Source organism: Dipodomys merriami, unplaced genomic scaffold (assembly GCF_024711535.1).
Source record: "Dipodomys merriami isolate MVZ:Mamm:240054 unplaced genomic scaffold, mDipMer1.0.p SCAF_68, whole genome shotgun sequence".
NCBI classification, from domain to species: Eukaryota; Metazoa; Chordata; class Mammalia; order Rodentia; family Heteromyidae; genus Dipodomys; species Dipodomys merriami.
This window is the reverse complement of record NW_027206268.1, coordinates 1,945,753-1,966,737: the sequence shown is the minus strand read 5'-3', so window position 1 is coordinate 1,966,737 and position 20,985 is coordinate 1,945,753. Positions and strand designations below refer to the sequence as shown.

Here is a 20,985-nt window from a genome sequence, read left to right as displayed (position 1 = left end):
CACAGAAAGTAAAATGGGTGGAATGTTTACCTAGCAAGCAGCACACCCTGAGGTCAAGCCCCCATAGCACTGCAGAAGGCTCGAATGCTGGTGTCACCATGTTGAACATGACAGCAGATCACTAAGGTCTGGCTACTTCCTTCATTCGGCTTTGTGTGCTATAAATAATTCAATACAAGCCAGGTGCTGGTGGCTCACACCTGTCATCCCAGCTACTCAGGTGGCTGAGATTTGAGGATCACGGTTCAAAGCCAGCCAGGGTAGGAAAGTCCATGAGACTCTTATCTCCAATGAACCACCAGAAAACCAGAAGTGGTGCTCAAGTGTAGAGTGCTCGCCTTGAGCTGAAGAGCTGAGGGACAGCGCCCAGGACCAGAGTTCAAGACCCATGACAGACTGAACAAAAAAAATCAGTACAATGAGCAGAACCATTCCTGCCTTTCTTTTTTTTTTTTTTTTTTTAATTTTTTTTATTGTAGAGATACTATACAGAGGGTTACAGTTACATGAGTGAGGTAATGAGTACACTTCCACTTCCTCTTGAACATTGTTACCCCCTCCATTGTTTTCCCCCTACCATCCCCTCCCTCCCTCCCTTCCCCAAGGTTCTTTTTTTTTTTTTTTTTTGATCGTGATTAAGTGATTACTTAATTTCCGGAAATTCACAGTATTGTGGAATAATGATGCTCATTTAAAGTCACAAGTTCATTCTAACTTTCCTGGAGCAAATTGTCTATCACAGTCTATAATATATAACGGTGCTCATATGTTATATACCATATATGTGATCAGCAGCATGGGGATATTTAGTAGTGGTTCAACCAGATGAGTGGGAGTTCTTTGTTTCTTAAGTCCTGTTAGTTTTGTCATATCACCTAACATTTTGGATTCATCATCCACTTATCAGGGAGACCATGTACTGTTTGTCTCTTCGTTCTTGGCTTACCTCGCTCAACATGATTCCTTCTAGCTCCATCCATTTCCCTGCAAATGCCATTATTTTGTCATTTCTAATGGCTGCATAATATTCCATTGTGTATAGATACCACAATTTTTGGATCCATTCATCTGTGGTGGGGCATCTAGGTTGTTTCCATATCCTAGCTATTGCGAACAGTGCTGCAATAAACATGGAGGTGCATGTGTCCTTGTATATTGGTTCCTGTTGTTCAGGGTAGATGCCTAGAAGTGGTATGACTGGGTCGTAAGGGAGGTCAATCTTTAGCTTTCTAAGGACCCTCCAGACTGCTTTCCAAAGTGGTTGTATGAGTGTACATTCCCACCAGCAGTGTAATAGCGTTCCTCGTTCTCCACATCCCCTCCAGCATTTGTCGTTGGCTGATTTGTGGATGTGGGACATTCTGACTGGGGTAAGGTGGTATCTCAGGGTTGTCTTTATTTGCATTTCCTTCACCACCAGGGATGATGAACATTTCCTCATGTGTTTCTTTGCCATTTTTATTTCTTCATTTGAGAAGTCCCTCTTTAGTTCCCTTGCCCATTTAGTAATTGGTGTGTTGGGTTTGGGAGGGATTAGTTTCTTGAGTTCCCTGTATATACAGGATGTTAACCCCTTGTCTGATATATTGCTGGTAAATATTTTTTCCCAATTAGTTAGTTGTCTTTCTAGCTTGGTTGCGATAGCTTTATCTGTGCAGAAGCTTTTTATTTTAAGGTAGTCCCATTTGTCGAGTCTCTCTCCAATTTGTTGTGACCCTGGGACTCTGTTCAGGAAGTTCCTTCCTGTGCCTATTAGTTCAAGTGTCTCTCCTACTCTGTCCTGCAGTAGTTTCAGAGATTCAGGTTTAATGTTAAGGTCTTTAATCCATTTTGAGTTGATGTTGGTGCATGGTGATAGGCTGGGGTCCACTTTTAGTTTTCTGCATGTGGCTGCCCAGTTTTCCCAGCACCAGCGGTTGAAGAGGCTGTGTTTCTTCCATTGTATGTCTTTGGCTCCTTTGTCGAATATCAGCTGGCTGTAGGCCTGTGGATTTATTTCTGGATCTTCTATTCTGTTCCATTGGTCTTCGGGTCTGTTTTTGTGCCAGTACCATGCTGTCTTTGTTATTATAGCTCTGTAGTAGAGTTTGAAGTTCGGCATGGATAGCCCTCCCATATTGTCTTTATCCCCTAGAATTGTTTTGGCTATTCTAGGTCTTTTGTTGTTCCATATGAATTTTTGGACTGTTTTCTGTATTTCAGTGATGTACGTCATTGGGATTTTAATAGGAATTGCGTTGAATTTGTATATTAGTTTTGGAAGTATTACCATCTTTACTATATTAAGTCGGCCTATCCAGGAGCATGGGAGGTCTTTCCATTTCCTAGTGTCTTCTGCAATTTCTTTCTTTAACTTTTTATAGTTCTCATTAAATAGTTCTTTTACATCTTTGGTTAGGTTAATTCCTAAATATTTTATTTTTCGGGAGGTTATTGTGAATGGGGTTGCTCCCTTTATTTCCCTCTCTTCCTGTACATTATCAGTGTATAGGAAGGCAACTGATTTTTGTGGGTTTATTTTGTATCCTGCTATTTTGCCAAAGTGATTTATGATTTCTAAGAGTTTGGGGATGGAGTTTTTGGGATCGTGGAGGTATAGTATCATGTCGTCTGCAAAAAGGGATAGTTTAACTTCTTCTTTTCCTATGAGGATCCCTTTAATGTCTTTTTCTTGCCTTATTGCCCTGGCTAAGGGTTCTAGGACTATATTGAAGAGGAGTGGAGACAGTGGGCATCCTTGCCTTGTTCCTGATTTTAGGAGAATTGGTTGTAGCTTTTCCCCATTAAGTATAATATTGGCTATTGGTCTGTCATAAATGGCTTTTATTGTTTTTAGAAATGTTCCTTCTATTCCTATTTTCTCCAGAGCTTTTAGCATGAATGAATGTTGAATTTTGTCAAAGGCCTTTTCTGCATCTGTAGCGATAATCATGTGATTCTTGACCTTGGCTCTGTTGATATGTTGGATTACATTTATTGACTTACGTATGTTAAACCATCCCTGTGTCTCTGGGATGAAGCCTACCTGGTCATAGTGAATTATTTTTTTTATGTGTTTCTGGATTCTGTTAGCTAGAATCTTGTTAAGGATCTTTGCATCTGTGTTCATCAAGGAGATTGGCCTGTAATTCTCCTTTTTGGTTGGGTCTTTGCCTGGTTTGGGGATGAGTGTGATATTGGCTTCGTAGAATGAGTTTGGGATAGCTCCTTCCTTCTCTGTTTCTCTGAAGAGCTTGAGGAGTATGGGTATTAGTTCTTGTTTAAAGGTCTTATAGAATTCTGCTGTGAATCCATCTGGTCCTGGGCTTTTTTTTGTTGGAAGACTTTTGATAGCTTCCTGTATCTCATTATAGGATATTGGCTTATTTAATTGGTTAACTTCCTCTTTGCTCAGTTTGGGCAACTTGTATTTCTCTAAAAATGCATCCATTTCTGCCCGATTTTCTTCCTTTAGAGAGTATAGCTTTTGAAAGTAGTCTGTTAGAATTGTTTGGATATCTTGGGTACGTGTGGTGATGTTTCCCGTGGCATCCCTAATCCTATTAATATGGGTTTCCTCTCTTCTTTTTTTAATTAATCTAGCCAATGGGCCATCAATTTTGTTTATTTTTTCAAAGAACCAGCTTTTTGTTTGGTTTATTTTGGTTATGGTTTTCTGATTTTCTAATTGGTTAATCTCTGCTTTTAATTTGGTTATCTGGCTTCTTCTAGTAGCTTTAGGTTCCATTTTTTCCTGTTTTTCTAGCTGTTTTAATTGCAACGTGAGATTATTTACTTGGTCTGTCTCCATTCTCTTGATGTGGGCACTGAGGGCAATAAATTTGCCCCTCAGGACTGCTTTTGCTGTGTCCCACAAGTTTCTTTGTGAGGTGTTTTCATTTTCATTGAGTTGTAGGAAATGCTTTATTTCTTCTCTGATCTCTTCTGTTATCCAGGCATTGTTAAGGAGTGTGCTGTTCAATTTCCATGTATTGGAGAAATTTCTGCGGTATGCTTTGTTATTGAGAGCTAGCTTGATTCCACTGTGGTCAGATAGGATACAGGGGATTATGTCGATCCCTTTGTATTTGCTTAAGTTCCTTGCATGAACTATGATATGGTCTATTTTGGAGAAAGTTCCATGAGCTGCTGAGAAGAATGTGTACTGTGTTGTTTTAGGGTGAAATACTCGGTAGATGTCAGTTAATTCCGCTTGCAGTATGGCCTCTCTTAATTCGGTAGCTTCTTTGCCAATCCTCTGGTTGGTAGACCTGTCCTTTGGTGAGAGTGGTGTGTTAAAGTCTCCTAGTATTATCGTATTGGGATCTATTTTATTCTGTAAGTTTGAGAGCATTTGTTTGACATATCTGGGTGCACCAATATTTGGGGCATATAAGTTGATGATGGTTATATCCTCCTCTTGGATTGTTCCCTTTATTAATATGTAGTGTCCGTCCTTGTCTTTCTGTACTGATTTTAATGAAAAGTTTATTTTGTCAGATATCAGGATAGCTACACCTGCTTTCTTACTGGGGGCGTTTGATTGGTAGATCCTTTTCCACCCCTTCACTCTGAGTTTGTTTGTATGTTTGGCTGAGAGGTGGGTCTCCTGAAGGCAACAGATGGATGGGTCTTGTTTTCTTATCCAGTCCTCAGTTCGTTTTCTTTTAATTGGCGAATTCAGCCCATTTATATTAAGAGAAAGTATAGAGAGATGCATTGTTGTCCCTGCCATTCCGTTTTCCTAAGTTTTTCTTTTTTCCTTTCCTCCTGTGCTTGCTCAGTTAGACTTTGAGTAATGCCTGTTTGGGGCAGGCCCCAGTTCCTGGCTGCTTTCTTCAGGTTGTGTCCCCCCTCTTAGAATTCTTTGTAATGCTGGCTTAATGTTTATGAATTCATTTAGTTTTTCTTTGCTATTAAAAGTTTTCAGTTCTCCATCAAATGTGAATGCTAGCTTTGCCGGGTAGATCAGTCTGGGTTGGCAGTTATTGGCTCTCAGGGCTCGTATGGTGCTTTCCCAGGCTTTTCTTGCATTCATTGTTTGTGTGGAGAGATCTGCAGTAATTCTTATTTTTTTCCCATTGTAGTATAGCTCCTTCTTCATTTTTGCTGCATGCAGGATTGTTTCCTTATTATTCAGATCTATCATTTTTACTATAATGTGTCTAGAAGTGTTTCTCCTGGGGTCTTGCTTGTTGGGTGTTCGATAAGCTTTTGTGATGTAGTTAAGATGGTCGTTTTTGAGGTGGGGAAAATTTTCATTGATTATCTTGTTAAATAGGTGGTGCATTCCCTTGCTCTGGAATTCCTCACCTTCGTCCACTCCAATTATGCGAAGGTTAAATTTTTTAGCATTATCTGCTTGCTCTTGAATATCCCTTTGGTTTAATTTGAGTAATTTTTCCATATCTGTCACTTTTTGGTCCAGTTGGTGTATTCTGTCTTCTGTATCTGACACTCGACCTTCCATTTCATTCACTCTGTTGACAGTGGCTTCTATTGTGGTTTGCATGGAGGAAATGGATCCCTTTATGGATTCAATGTTGGTTCTCAGAGTACTGATCTCACCTCTCAATGAGGTATGCATTACCTCTAATTTGGCGTTTATCTCACTTCTTATTGAGGTTTGTGCAGCTTCTATTTTTGCATGCATCTCTTGTTTGATACCCTGTATCTCTTTGGATAGTTCATCCTTGTGCTCTTTCAATTTCTGATAAATTTCTCGCTTTATTTCTTGAGTCATTGCCTCCAGCAACCCTTGGAAGTAGCCTTTGTCTTCCATTCCTGCTTTGCTCCCACTGGGGCTCTCCCCTGTGTGGCTGCTGGCTTTTGGGGTGAGCTTGCTGTCCTGGGTGGTAGTAAACCTTGTGATTTTTCTCTGTGATTTTCGCATGGAGGTTCAGGAGACTGCTCTTCAATTTTGTTTTGGTGTGTCTGTCTTTGCTTGGTTGCTGATTCTGTATTGGTAGAGAGAGTCTGTGCCTGATCTGGGTTCTGTTGGGAGCCTATTTCCAGCTGCTATTCTGACTTACTTAGGATTCTCAGCTCTCTGCTGTAGATTGCTGACAGTTCCCGCCTTTGGAAGGGTTGAGCAGCCTAGACTGCTTGTGTTTGCTCCTACGGGTGCTCTTGTGAAGAACAGATGCTCTGGATGCACTCTCCCAAATGCTGGAGTCTGCTATGGGCTCCTGATGTGTTTTTGTTTATTTGTTTTGGGCTGGTTGTGGGCTTGAATTCTAGGTTTGGGTGCTGTCCCTCAGCTTTTTCAGCTCAAGGCTGGCACCCTACCGTTTGAGCCACAGCACCACTTCTGACCCTTTTTGCTTTTGTGATGCTGAGGAATCAGATGCAGGGCCTCATACATCCAAGACTATCACTCTATTGCTGAGCCGCCTTAACAGTCTGAGCTCCTGCTTACTATCAGGTGCTGGCAGCCTGTGTTGCCCAATTCCCAGTCTAGGGTATATGGGTGGAGTTTTGGTGGGGTTTGGGCTTCTCTTGTCCTGGGCCTCCAGGTCTTTTGTTGTCACAGGCGTGCTTCCCGGGGGAGTGTTGTTTCCTGGTTTTCTCCCCTCTGTTGAGGCGTATGCTCAGCTTTTTACTTCAATTGGGAGGAGTTGGTTGTGTTGTTCAGGCGCCGGATCCCCGGGCTTGGTTCCGGCCCCAGCCTGGAGCGCGCTTGTTAGGCCTGTGCTGATGTGTATACCCCCTAGGTTATACAGCCTGGGGGACACAGTTCAAATTTCTTCTACTGTTGGTAGTCTTGACCCAGGGGCGCTGTTCCTGGCTTGGGCATTTAAGCTCCCTTCCAGGGGTGCTCTTGCTCTAGCCTGGCCAGCTGAGTGTGCTCCACGGGCTGGTGGAGCTCTCAAACAGTTCCCAGTTTTAGTGGGTCCTGTGGTCCGGGTGCTGGGGTAGGGAGTCTAGGTCAGGGTCTGGGGATTCCCTCCAGCTCTGGTCTCCCTTGAGGGATACACTTCCCCTGTGGGGTACTCACCCTGGAGCTGGTTGTTTCTGTGTGGTGTAGGTCGTCAGTTGTTGTTGCAATCCGGGCTGGGTTGGGCGGTGGTGGCTCTGTGTGATTCTTTTCTGTCTCTGCCTCTGTCGAAGCTGTTGGGTCAAGAGTGTCCACGCTCAGGCAGCTTCTTCTCGGTACCTCTGGGGCCCAAGTGACCCCGCCGGGTTGTTGCGATCGTGATCGGGCGGGCGGGTGGTCTGCAGACAGGACCCTTTGTCGCGCCGAGCCACTTTGGCGGGATGGAACCTCTCTGCTCGGGTGGAGAGTGCTGGATCGTTGCGATCGCGATCAGGCGGGCCGGGTGGTCTGCCGCAGGTCCTTTTGTCACTCTGCTGATGCCGAGCGGCTTTGGCGGGATGGAGCCTCTCTGCTCGGGTGGAGAGTGTGGGGTGGGGGTGGGATCCTCGTGGAGACTCCCGGCTGGTAGGTTTCTCTGTTCCTGGCGATCTGCTGTTCTGCAAACCAGTACCTGATGTTCTGAAAGTGGCCCCCTGTGTCTCTGCTGTTTCTCTGGGGCTCCCACAGCCCCCGCCGGGCCGGCTGGCCGGCGGCTTGGCGCGCTGCCGCGCGGCCAGTAAAAGTTGGGGGAGGGGTCTTCGCTTTTTTCTGTTTTGAAATTCTTTTCCTCTTTCTTTTTTGTTATTCTCCGCCTCTGGTTTTTCTCTGAGTGTTCGTCTTTTTGTTGTTGTCGGTCTCTTGGGGAGATTAAGCGTTGGAACTCGAACTCTCTTTTTGGTTGGAGAGAGCTGTGGCGTTTCCCTACTGCCCCGTCGCCATCTTGGTCCCCCCTCCCAATCTGGTTTTTTTTTTCCATTCCTGCCTTTCAGACCCAGCAAAAATAACAAATGTTGGTGTTCAATGGTCCTTTGCTGACCAAAGGATTCACTTCAGCTTTTTTTTTTTTTTTTTTTGTTTCGGTCATGGGGCCTGAACTCTGGGCCTGGGCACTGACCCTCAGTTCTTCAGCTCAAGGCTAGTGCTCTACCACTTGAGCCACAGCGCCACTTTCCGGCTTTTTTTTTCTTTTTGCTCATGTGGTGCTGAGGAATCGAACCCAGGGCCTCAGGCATGCAAGGCAAGCACTCTACCACTGAGCCACCTTCCCAGCCCCTCACTTAAGCTTTTTACCCTCCCCATCCTTCTCATCTTGAGACATCCTTGGCCTTTGGTACACTCGTTACCCTGATTTCTTAGGAAATTCACCTCAATAGTCTCCTTGCTGGTGGCAGACATCTCGAGCAGTTGAGCCATGGGGTTTTGCCAGATGTTTGCCAATCACCCAATGCCACACCCCATGGGAGTTTGTCATAGCTAGAGAGCGAGCTTTTGAGGATTTTTGACTCTATCACGAAAGTTGTATTAAATACCATGTTTAAAAAAAAGTCTCAAAATTGTCTACAACACTGTGATCTCGAACTGCAGGGGTGAGCGGGCTAAAATAAAACAAAACAGACTTCTGCCCTCCTGGCTCTAATTCTCTCCCACTTTTCTCTTATTTTCCTAGTATGCAGGAGGCAAGCACTCCATCACTGAGTTATGTCCCTACCTCTGGGCTCATGTCTTTTCCTGCCTAGCTTCATGTGTGGCATTGAATCGGTTCTTACATATGTTCTTTCCCTCCCTCCCTCCCTCCCTCCCTCCATCCTTTCCTTCCTTCCCTCTTCCTTTCCTCTTTCCTCCTGTCCTCTTCTTTCCTTTTCCTTCCTTCTTCCTGCCATTTCCTTTCCCCTTCCTTCCTTCCTTCCTTCCTTCCTTCCTTCCTTCCTTCCTTCCTTCCTTCCTTCCTTCCCTCCCTCCCTCTCTCCCTCCCTTCTTTCCATCCTTTACGGTACTGGTACTCTACCTCTCGCCCCAGACCCACACTTCTACTTCTAGTTTTTTGCTGGTTAATTGGAGATAAGAGTCTCTTGGATTCATGTGCCCAAGCCTGCCTTTGAACCCTGATGATCAACTGCTCAGCCTCCTGAGTAGTGAGGATTACAGGTGTGTGCCTGGCTTTGAATGGGTTCTTTATGAAAGTGTGCAGAAAGACAGCTAACCCAGCAAAGCCCCAAATGGTCAGGTGCCACACATGGCTTCTGGATTGAAAGGAGGGATTTCTTGTCAAGATTCTACTTCAGATAGCTTGTTTATTTGGTCAGAGGCCCTATCTGCAGTTTCTTAGGATGTTAAAGATAGTAAATTCCCTGGGATGGAGTTTCCGCTTTTGCCGGCTTGTCAGGCACTGTGGCTATCTGTGGATATCTCAATTAAAGCCAGACTGCTAACAGCCTTAGCAGAGATGGGACTGTCACTTGGTAATTAAGTTAGAGCCATGACAGAAGCCCATGACATCCGACGTTTTGACATGACAGTGACCCCTGCTCTTTTCCCCAGGGACATATTGACATATCATGACATTCTCTCTCTCTCTCTCTCTCTCTCTCTCTCTCTCTCTCTCTCTCTCTCTAAGAATGGCTGGAGGCCTACAACTCATGGCATGAAATCTGGGATGAGATGGTATGAGTCGGCAGGCAGAGGTCTTCCTAGTAATAGGGATGCCCCAACCCTGCTCTAAGAGCTTCGCACACCTGGAGAAAGCCACCCTTCCGGCACAGCCTGGATGGGCTCTGAGTGCCTCCGTGGGTTTGTGTGTATGACACAGGCTTCTCTCTTCTGCGTTCTCTTTGTTGGTGTGTGTGTGTGTGTGTGTGTGTCTGTGTGTGTTCCTGTGCATGTGCATGTGTGCACGTGCACATGAGTGCATGCCAGTACTGGGGCTTGGACTACGGGCCTCATGTTCTCACTTTGCTTTTTTGTTCAAGGCTGGCACTCTACCACTCGGGCCATACCTCCACTTTTTTTTTTTTGCTATCAACTAGGGACAAGAGTTTCACAGATTTGTCTGTGGCTTCAATCCTCAGTCCTCAGATCTCAGCCTTGAGTAGTTAGGATTATGGGCACGACCCATAAGTGACCGGGTGACACATTGTTTTTGAAAGAAAATGAAGATTACTTAACATCTAGCCAACAAGCTGTCTTGTGGCATGCAGGGGTGAACTCCTCAGTAATCTCTGGGACACAGAGACTGCTTCTCTCTAAAACTGGACCCGGTTTCACATTCGTCCTGCCCAGAGAGGGTCCCCCTCCCTTTCCATTTGTATCAGACTCAGGAGGAAGCCTCTAAGTAGTTTTCTAGCTATCAGAATTTTGTATTTTTTTTTTAAAGCTGGTCCTGGAGCTTGAGTTCAAGACCTGGGCGCTGTCTCTGAGCAATTTTTGCTGAAGTCTAGAGCTCTCCCACTTGAGCCACAGCTCTACTTCCAACTTTTTGGTAGTTAGAGTTGAGTGTCTCAGGGACTTTCCTGCCTGGGCTGGCTTTGAACCACGATCCTCAGATCTTAGCCTCCTGAGAAGCTAAGATTACAGGTGTGAGCCCTTGGTGCCCAGCTAGAACTTTGTATTAGGAAGTATTCCAAATGTGGGTTTTGAGATAAAAAATGATTTGGTGGCATGAGAAGATGTTACTGAGAACACACCTGCGAGAGCTGAATCTCTAGGGAAAGAACAGACTTCTCAGCCATGTTCCTCTGATCACTGCAATCGAATAATGCCTGAGGGGATGAGATCCAGGGGGAATTTCCATGACATCTGTACCCGGTGCGGGGGGCGGGGGGTCGGGGGGGGGGGGGGACAGGGACGACACTGCTTAGCAATCACCTGCCACGCCAGCTCTTAGGGATGACCTTTGGCCTGACTCCCAGAGTGTGACTTTGATGAGAAATTCATAGCAGAGAAGCGGGGGAGATGAGTACTGTTTTATATTCAGAGACCTGGGAGGAGAATGAGGGGAAACAGGGATGATGATGATGATGGAGGAGGAGGAGGTGGAGGAGGTTGACTAGTTTATGTCACTGTCCCAAATGCTTCCCACATGTTAAAATGTATGTGGCTCGCTGCTTTAAGTGTTTGAACAGTGCCCAGTTCTCCTAAGTGACCCAACAGAGTGGACACAAGAAAGATACGATGACGACGACTCCCCCTCCTTCTCCTCCTCCTCCCCCCCCTCCACTATTTGAACCCAGGGCTTTAGTTTTGTTGGGCAGATTCTCTGGCACTTGAACTACAGCCCAGCCCTCTATAGATTTTACCACCACTCTCTCACCCCTGCTGGCCTCTGATCTTCCTATCTCCTACACAGCCATGAGTACAGACAGACAGACCGACCGACAGACACACACACACACACCCCTCATTTACTTATTGAGATGAGTCTTGCTAACTCCTTTTTTTTTTTGCCCACCCCCCAATCCCCGGCCTAGCTTTGAACTGTGATTCTCCCAAATGGCTTGGATTCTAGTTACTTGCACCTCTCAGCATTCCTAGCTGTTTCTGACGCCTGTCAAAAGATGGAGATGATCAAGACAGTACCGGGCCAATTTTAGGGTGACATATGGGAAGTCCCTTCCCCATGGCAATTCTATAATTAGGCCATTGAAATAGAGTACAGTGTTGTTGTGTTGTTGTTGTTTTTAAAGGTCAGTTATTTTACATGTACAACAGGTCAAAATAGCAACAACAAATCAATGGGGGAAAACGGGACTATCCATCCGAGCCTCTGTTTCCTTCTGCAGGAATTCTCCGTTGTCATGGTGAGAGTTGCTTAGATGTGACCGTGTGTGCAAGAAAGCAGCCCGGCCACGTTGGCTTCCTTTCAAGCGGACACCCCCTTGGCCTGGGGGAGGGGGAGGAGGGGAGGGCTGTACTTGCCTCTTGGTAATGACTTCCAGGTCAGCAGCTGCAATCTTAGTAATGGCCATCTGGCTGAAGTGGCTCAGTTTCCCCTCTGGGCATCTCCTGCTACCACTGGGATACTGAGTGTCATGTGTGCCCGGGGCACAGTACTGATCCCGTCTTGGGGAACTCTTTGAGCCTTCATTCTCTGCCCTTTGGGGAAAGCGAGCATCTCCATAAGGCAATTCAAAATAAACCATTGCAGCTTTTTGTTGCCTTAAAGGGGCGAAGGGGGGGGCGGGGCTGGGAAGGTGGCTCAGTGGTAGAGTGCTTGCCTTGCATGCATGAGGCCCTGGGTTCGATTCCTCAGCACCACATAAGCAGAAAAAGCTGGAAGTGGCACTGTGGCTCAAGTGGTAGAGCGCTCGCCTTGAGCTGAAGAGCTGAGGGACAGCACCCAGGCCCAGAGTTCAGGTCCCACGACTGACAAAAAAAGTTGGGGGGAAGGGCTCTCTTCTGAGCCACAATATAATTAGGGGACTCCCACTGCTGTGAGCATGGAGCCAGAGCTTTGCCCAGAGGACAACGGATGTGACTTCCAGAGAACATCTTAGGGGATCGTGAAAGCCCTTCTGCCCAGTGTTAACGGGGCTCAGGACCAGGGACAGTGGCTCACAGTCTTTCATCCTCCCACCAAGAGTGGTGTAATTAATCACGCACCCAGCACTGGTGCTACAGGCTGGGAAGGGGCTATGCACCAGGGTTGCGTGCGGGCATGAGCATCACACCATCATATCCTGACTGGTTCAACTCCTTCCTCACCCCCTGGCCGTAACCACTGCCTTCTGAGCACCTAGCTCAGGTTCGCCAGATGTTAATACCATCTGCTTGATCTACAGGAAACAACTCCACACGGTGTACAGCAACAGCACAGCTCAGATGGTGGGTGGGTGCTGTCCCAAAAGATGCAGCCAACAGTGTAACCTTGAAGCTTGCAAATGTGACCTTCTTTTGAAAAGCTTCTGTAGATGTCATTAAGCATGAATTGTATGTATGTATGTATGTATGTATGTATGTATGTATGTATGTATGTATGTATGTATGTATGTATGCATGCATGTATGTCAGTCAGTCCTGGGGTTTGAACTCTGGGTCTGGGCGCTGTCCCTCAGCTCCTCAGCTCAAGGTGAGTGTTCTACCACTTGAGCCACAGCGCCACTTCTGGTTTTCTGGTGGTTCACTGGAGATAAGAGTCGGCTTCAACAGGACATCTTTAAGGACACTGGGTAGTATAACTCTGGGGTCTAAGGTCACAATGAGAGTGCTACTTCCTGAAATCTTTTGCACAAATGACTTATCCTTCAAAACCACAGAGCCCTGCTCTCTCTGGAGAGAGCCATTTCATCATTGAGAAGAAGAAGAAGAAAAAAAAGAATCCAGCCTTGAAGATTTGATTTGCACAAAAAGCCAACCAGCAAGAACTGAGGAAGAAATAGCCTTAGAAAATCCACTTCTAAAGCGGGCAGGTAGCAGTGTGCCGTCACAGTTAAGAGTTACTCTTTTTTTTTTTTTTTTTTGCCTTTGTGTTACAACCCGAAGCCAGCCCACTCCCGTGCCCTTCTCATGATTAAAAAAAAATGAACCTGCAGAATATCCTGAACATCCTCCAACAGTTCATAAAACCACCGCATTTATGATTCTCCTGTCAACTCCCCAGCTCCTTCACAGCCCCCCACCTTCAACGGATCATGGGTTTTCTCTGTTTGTTTTGGCAGTTATAGGATTTGAACTTAGGACCTCAAATTCTGTACCACTTGAGCAACACTCTCATCCTTCTTTGGATTTAGTTGTTCTTTTCAAAGGAGGCCTCATGCTATTTTGCTCGCGGCTGGTCTTGGATAAGGTCCACCAGTGTCTTCTGCAGAGCTGCGATTATAGACATGCATCACTATGCCCAGCCCCAACTCTTGGTTCTCTTCCAGGATGGAACCTCTCTCTACCACATAGTCTAGTGATGCCAGGAAGCTGCAAAAATTCTCTGGCCCAGCCTAGTCAAAGACCATGACTGTCAAAGGTCAGTCTCTGGGCCAAAGCTTCCACAGCACTGGAGATGTAGAAATGTAAATTCCTGGCCTACTCCCAGATTCCCAGATACAATGGATCAGAAACTCTGGGGGGAGTGGGGAGGGGCATTCAGCGCTGCTCTCTAGGTGACTGTGCTGCACAGGTAAAGTGTAGAAGCGCTTAGACTCCCAGAGTCAATGACACTCAGGCTCCCTGCCCTCACCACCTGATTGAGTCAGGGACGGGGTCTGGGCAAGGAGGTGCATGAAGCGCTCCTTAAGGGAGCATGAAAAACACTGATCAAAGCCAGTCAGATGAATTCAGTCTCATGTGGCAAATTGCAGCATGTGGGAAAGGGATGTTTCCCGTTTCTGTAGGGTTCTGTAGTGTTAATGGATGACCCCGCGCACGCGTGTCATTGCCATTACCACAGGCCCGTGAACTGGTCTTTGCCGTTAATGGACTGAGTTCTTCATTTCCTCAAGAGCAAAGGGTCCTCAGTAGTTTCTGAGGGGATGGGATTTGTCTAGGGGTGGGGGTGGGGGAGACAGAGGGCCCACCTGCTGGTAAGAGAGGCAGGCTCAAACTGGTACTGATGGGTATAGGGTATGGCCAGGATTTGAGCTCAGGCTGTCTGTGCTTCCAAATCTAAGGCCTTACTTAGTCCCACGTGGTGCATGTTGCCACCAGGAAGTTGTAAACAGCAAGGGAAGGAGGTCCAGAGGATGAAGAGTCCATGAAGAAAGATGGATTGAGCTGGGCACCAGTGGCTCATGCCTGTTGTCCTAGCTACTCAGGAGGCTGAGATCTGAGGATCATGGTTCAAAGCCAGCCTGGGCAGGAAAAGTCTGTGAGACTCTTGTCTCCAATAAACCACTCAGAAAACTGAAGTGGGGGGCTGGGAAGGTGGCTCAGTGGTAGAGTGCTTGCCTTGCATACCTGAGGCCCTAGGTTCAATTCCTCAGCACCACATAAGCAAAAAAAAAAAAAAAAAAAAAAAAAAAAGCCGGAAGTGGCGCTGGGCTCAAGAAGTAGAACGCTCATCTTGAGCTGAAGAGCTGAGGGACAGCGCCCAGGACCAGGCCCAGGCCCCACGACCAACCAAAAAAAAAAAAAAAAAGACAGATTGTCTTCCAACATCTCATGTAGGGGAGGCCACTCTGCAGGCCGAATCACAAAACCTCTGTGGTTGTCTCCCTTCAACTCCTCGTGGAAAGGAAACTGCTCTGCACACGGATCTGCACAGTCTGTATGGTTCGGCTCCCCCTCCCCACCCCTACACACCATATTTGATATACCAGTTGGCTGAGATCCATTAAAATAAAAGAATCACACAGCAAGTCTGTGTTGCCTCTTAGTTCTCAAGTCAATTCTAGACATTGTAAAAACATGTTTGCTAGTGGACAAAGTTAGTGCAGGCAAAAGTAAAGAATGGATGAGTGATGTGTATGAGCCACAGTGTGTTTATACGGGCCAGTAGTAAGACTTGCCCAGAGAGTAGCACTACCTATTAGCTAACAGCAAAGACCTATCTAACCTGGGCCAGGTGCCTATCCCGGCAAGCTTTGGTAAGTAACCAGATGTTGAGACAGGTGATTTCTCTAGCTCTCTAGGTGATGTTTGAGACCCGTTGTGGGGCTTGAACTCTGGGCCTGAGTGCTGTCCCTCAGCTCTTCAGCTCAAGGTGAGCGCTCTACCACTTGAGCCACAGCGCCACTTCCGGTTTTCTGGCGGGTTCACTGGAGATCAGAGTCTCAAAGACTTTCCTGCCTGGGCTGGCTTTGAACCACGCTCCTCAGATCTCAGCCTCTTGAGTAGCTAGGATGACGGTCGTGAGCTACCGGCGCCCGGCAGAAACCCCTTTTGCATTCCTAATTGTTCCATTTAGGAAGATGACCCTTGTTAAACACAAGACCTGTCTCTGAACGTTAGAATAATTAGGCAATGCTTTTCAAGTAATGTATGACCTTAAAATATTTTTACCAGCTTTGGGACAGACAGTCAGCTTAGGTGAACACCACAAAAATCTTGGTGCTTCCTAATCTACTATGATTTTCCTTTTCATTTCCTGCTTCTCCTGCTTCTCTGCTGCAGACATGATCAAATGACTGTCTTCTCCCTTTTGAGAGAGGTGTGTGTGTGTGTGTGTGTGTGAAATCGGACTGCTTTCTCCTTTCTGAGGTGTGTATGTGTGTGTGCATGTGGGTATGAAAATCTTGTTTATCCTTTAAATGTCTCCTCTCCCCATCAAAGCAGTTAGTCATTCCTTGATGACATTGCTTCTTCAATGTATAAAGCCTTTTCTCCAACAAACAAGCTTATCTTTTTTTTTTATTTTAAAGGCAACCAACCCACAGTCCTTTAAAACACATGGCAAAAGCACACGAGAGCTGTCCCCATGACTCTTGGCTGTTGTCCAACCAGACTGAAATAGCCTGACGTGATCTGTGTTGCAGGGATTAGAATTGGGCAGAAGAAATGAGTCAATTAAACACTCAGCCAGGATGTTGTCTGTAGATAAAGTGCCGGGCGCTGGGGGTACAACAATATAACCTGAATGACTGCATAGTAAGGGCTGACTGGCTGGTGATTTGCATCTCAATCTCTTTTCATTTTATTTTTTTCCTCAGGAAAAGGGAACAGGAGTTGCTTAGTCTAGGAAAGACAGGACTTCCATTCGCCTCAGCAAGAACTAGACAAATGACAATGAACTCCAGGCTTTCCAACTCGGTGCCTTGCCCTGGAGCGGGTAATGCCGGCTGTTCCAAGTGGGTCAGTCAGCACATCAGCACTCCATTGCTATCGGCTTTTCCATTCACTGAGCAGCACCCCCGTCCCAAAGGCTTGTATGGCCACTAATGCAACAGGAACTCTGTGATGTGATCCCCAAACATAGATAGCATCTAGAAAGTTACACTTAGTGTGCTACCCCAAACCTAAGAAATCTCTTTTTTTTTTTTTGCCAGTCCTGGGGCTTGAACTCAGCGCCTGGACGCTGTACCTGAACTTCTTCTGCACAAGGCTAGCACTCTACCACTTGAACCACAGCACCACTTCTGGCTTTTTCTGTTTATGTGGTACTGAGGAATCGAACCCAGGGCACTCTACCTCTAAGTCATATTCCCAGCCCAAGAAATCCCTCTCTATCTCTTTTACAATCTATCTATCTATCTATCTATCTATCTATCTATCTATCTATCTATCTATCTATCCATCCACAACATTCCAAGCCAAAGGCTTTATAGTCACCAAAGGATAACTGATTCTATGTGACAAAATTCAGAAGACACAGTCTTCTTCCTCATCAAGAACCTATAGGAGATTATATTGAAGGACCTTTCACTACTACAAACCCGAGAGCAAGGATGCTTTCGGCACACATTTTTGGATGATGCTTAACAAACATCATGTTAGCATTATGATAGCGGAGTCTATATTACAACATTAGAATGATTCTATGGTTGATGGCGTATCTAGATGACGCAGAGGAAAACTTCAGTGCCCTTTCTCATAGACCCACTCTTGGTCTTGTGTAAGTTCTGGCGCGTTAGTGGCAAAAACAGGTCAACCAAGAAAAAAGAAAGGTGGGATGGACTTACTTAATAGTTGGCAATAGAGGGCCTGTAAGCTTCTCTTCATGGTATCATCTGGTCCTGCGTTGCCTCCAGTTTATTCATGATTCTGTCTAGGAAAATAGGAGAAGAAATTGTAACATCCAGGGGGGCGTACTTTAAATGAACAGTCAGAAAGAGCTCCCAATCAAGATGGTCCTGGTTGTAAAATACCTACATTTGAAGTAGACAAATCTTGGGTTAGATATACCAAAAACATTTTAATTTATGATGTTCTCTGTTACAAAATCACCACCAATCAATTGACTCAACATTGAAACCATATGCCTCTCTTGAAGAAAACACACACGCAGCTAGATGGTAAGAGTCTGGTTTTGGAACTTTCAGGACTTTCTGTGAATCTCTGCAGAGTCTCTAGTCTCAAGAAGTTTCTTTCCTAATCTCATTTTTGCTCAGGTGCTTACAAACAAACAAGAAGAATAAGAAACCACAATCACACTTGAAACTGCATTCATTTTCTCAATACAAAGGATACTTTCATTATGGAATATTTGGGTACTATGGTTAACAGAAAATATAGGTAAGAATAAATGAGGACTGGAGGTATGGCTTAAGTGGTAGAGCACCAGGCATGAGCAAGTAAGCTGAGTGAGTACCAGGCCCTGAGTTCAAGTCCTAGTAGCCACAAAAAAAAAGAGAATAAATGAAAAACTACTACCAATTACATATTATCCTTGCGATATGAAGAGTTGCTGGCTCAGACTTTAGATGTATCTGTCTAGGTCCAGCCTCATAAATATGCTTTCCAACAAGTCTGTCCTTTTACATACTGTACATTTAAATCCTGCCCCCCTTCCCCGCTATCAGAAGCAAGTTTCTGGGTTGTTATTATTTTACTACTTTGTTTTAAAGAGCAAATAATAGCTATTTAAGTTCCTAGAAAAAAAAAGAAATTACATCATTTTCAGGGAAATGAATGGATCCGGGAAATATCATACTGAGTAAAAGATAAGCCAGGAAAGACAAAAGGTCTATGTTTTCTCTCAATGCGTGGATCTTAGGCACAAAATACAACCTCCCAGGTAAACACACACAGGTGCATAGGTGCATATACACTGACCAAAGTAAGTAAAGTATAGTAGATGCAAGAGTGAAACTCCATGGAGGAAATCTTTTGAACAATTACCAGACAGTTGAGCAAAATGAATAGCAGGAAGCTGAAACACAGCTTGAATGGGGGGGGGAGGGGGCGAGGGGGAGATGTAAGGCTAGTGCTAGTGAGTGGATGAATGGGAAAAGGAACAGGGTGTGGGGGGCAGGGGTTGGTACACATACAGTCATAAACCTTAATGTCCACCAGTGAGAAGCCAAGTGGGAAATGTGATGTGACTCTGGGGGAAAGGAGGATGGGGAAGGATGACAGAAGGGGTGACAAGGATCAAGCAGCATTGGACATGTTGGGGCGCCAGTGGCTCACGTCTGTCATCCTAGCTACTCAGGAGGCAGAGATCTGAGGAGCATGGTTCAAAGCCAGCCCGGGCAGGAACGGAGACTCTCATTTCCCATGAACCACCAGAAAACCGGAAGTGGCGCTGTGGCTCAAGTGGTAGAGCTCTCGCCTTGAGCTGAAGAGCTGAGGGACAGCGTCCAGGCCCAGAGTTCAAGCCCCATGACCGACAAAAAAAAAAAAAAAAGGAAAGAGAAAAAGCCCAAGAAAGGAAAGCGCTTAGTGAGAATTCTGCCACGAGTAGCTGCCCCGTGTTCCTCCAGGGGCGGGCAGCTGTGGTCTCTCTGTGTTTGCAGGGGGAGAGTCTGCTGTCCAGAGCACTGGGACTTTGAGGCTCCTTAGAATAACACAGACCTCTCCCTGCCAGCATTACAATGTATGAGGACCATTTATCTCCTTTGAGGAGACAGGGAAGTGCTTGTGGGAAGTGAGGAATACATATCACATTTCCTCTTTTATGGTTTTGGTGTTAAAGACTCTGCCTACTGAGGTCGGGGAATTAAATGATATTGTAGAGATGCCAAATACTAAAAGACTAGGTTCTATCATTTTGACTGCCGTGCTTATGGAAAAGATTATTCCTTGTCCACAGCAAACTCATTCATTTTTCTCTTCTTTTGCAGTGCCTGAGAAATGGTTTCCGAAATTGAATTTGGGGACTTAAAAAAAAAAAAAATATATATATATGTGTATTTCCTGCGGGCAGTAGGCATTTGTTCTGAAAGATATATTGATGTTTTTACATCAGAAATGGAAGTGAGGCCATATAAAACAGGCAAAACTTAGCAGAATGCTTTACATATGGAAACAGCATTTAAGCTCCTGAGACATACATCGAAGGGGTAATAGGCTTTCAGTGTGTAAAGTTATTCACAGTATTCATCACTGACCAATTTAATATCAACCTTTAACCTTAAACACACTCTCCTTTTTCTATTTCCCGTCCATAGCTCTTTTCTTTTCCCCCTGAAGCCACATAAAAGACTTTTAATTCTCAAGATAGTGTAAGGGTAGTTTTAATCTGTGTTTCTGGTTTCATATCGCCAGTGGTTCTGCAGAAGTGTGCCACTGAGTAGATATAGTGAAATAAAAATGATAACGAAACGGGGAAAAAATGTGGGCAAACGTGGGGTGGGTCAATCTAAAACTGATCCAGGCTTTAGCTGAGACGCAGAGGAAGTGCTGGGGAGAGCTGGGCAGGAAAGCCCAATCTCAAGAAGGTCAAGTTCAAGACCATCCCAAGCTTGTCTTAAGCATGTCATTTGGACGGCCAGCTGGGAGTAGGAGTCACCCATTCGGCCTAATCTGTGAAGCCCCTAAGTAGCTTTAACTGATGATGTTGACAACTCTACCTTCCTTGCCGGAAAGGCTAGGAGAAATACCCCAAAGTACAGATTGTTAATTCCTCAACCTAGTGGATGGTCAAAGTCTGGTTCCCAAATAGATACCTGCAGGAATTTGAATTCCTAGTTTGGGGAGAATGAGTCGATTTTAAAAGGCTCCTACGAGGGGCTGGGAAGGTGGCTCAGTGGTAGAGCGCTTGCCTTGCATGCACGAGGCCCTGGGTTCGATTCTCCAGCACCACATAAGCAAAAAAAAAGAAAAAAAGCCAGAAGTGGCACTGTGGATCAAGTGGCAGAGCGCTAGCCTTGAGCTGAAGAGCTGAGGGACAGTGCCCAGGCCCAGAGTTCAGGCCCCACGACCGGACCCAAAAACAAAACAAAACAAAAATAAATAAAAAAATAAAAGGCTCCTACAATTGTCCTTAGAAGTAGCCAGGTTTTGAAAGCAAAAACCTAAAGCTAGATGTTCTGATCCAACATTCAGAACACAGGGAGGAGTACTGTGTTTTATGCCTGTAAGTCCTGACAACTCAGGAGTCTATGATTTGAGGAGACTGTGGTTCAAAGCCAGCCTGAACAGAAAAGTCTGTGACACTTTTTTTTGTAGTTGGCAGTTGGGGCTTGAACTCAGGGCCTGGCACCTGTCCTTCAGCTCTTTTTACTCAAGACTAGCGCACCACCACTCTGCGCCACTTCTGGTTTGCTGGTGGTTCATTGGAGATTAAAAAAAAAAAAAAAAAAAAAGTCTCACAGACTTTCCTGCCCAGGCTGGCTTTGGACCACAATCCT

At 45.5% G+C, this 20,985-nt stretch overlaps 1 protein-coding gene and 1 non-coding gene across 5 annotated transcripts in view; one reads left to right on the top strand and one right to left on the bottom strand.

Annotated features, from left to right (window-relative positions):
* Window positions 1-20,985, bottom strand: part of Tmem108 (transmembrane protein 108) — a 134,550-nt gene that overhangs the window by 35,614 nt on the left and 77,951 nt on the right. For 3 of the 4 annotated variants that reach the window (XM_070005277.1, XM_070005279.1, XM_070005280.1), the window contains one exon: window positions 17,374-17,459. In XM_070005277.1, coding sequence (XP_069861378.1) covers window positions 17,374-17,413 — 40 coding nt within the window. In that variant the 5' untranslated portion in view covers window positions 17,414-17,459. The remainder of the gene's footprint in view (window positions 1-17,373; window positions 17,460-20,985) is intronic. The other variant, XM_070005278.1, reaches the window with a different exon arrangement.
* Trnaa-ugc (transfer RNA alanine (anticodon UGC)) lies at window positions 20,373-20,437 on the top strand. Its single transcript has one exon. It is a non-coding gene; the product is annotated as a tRNA-Ala (tRNA).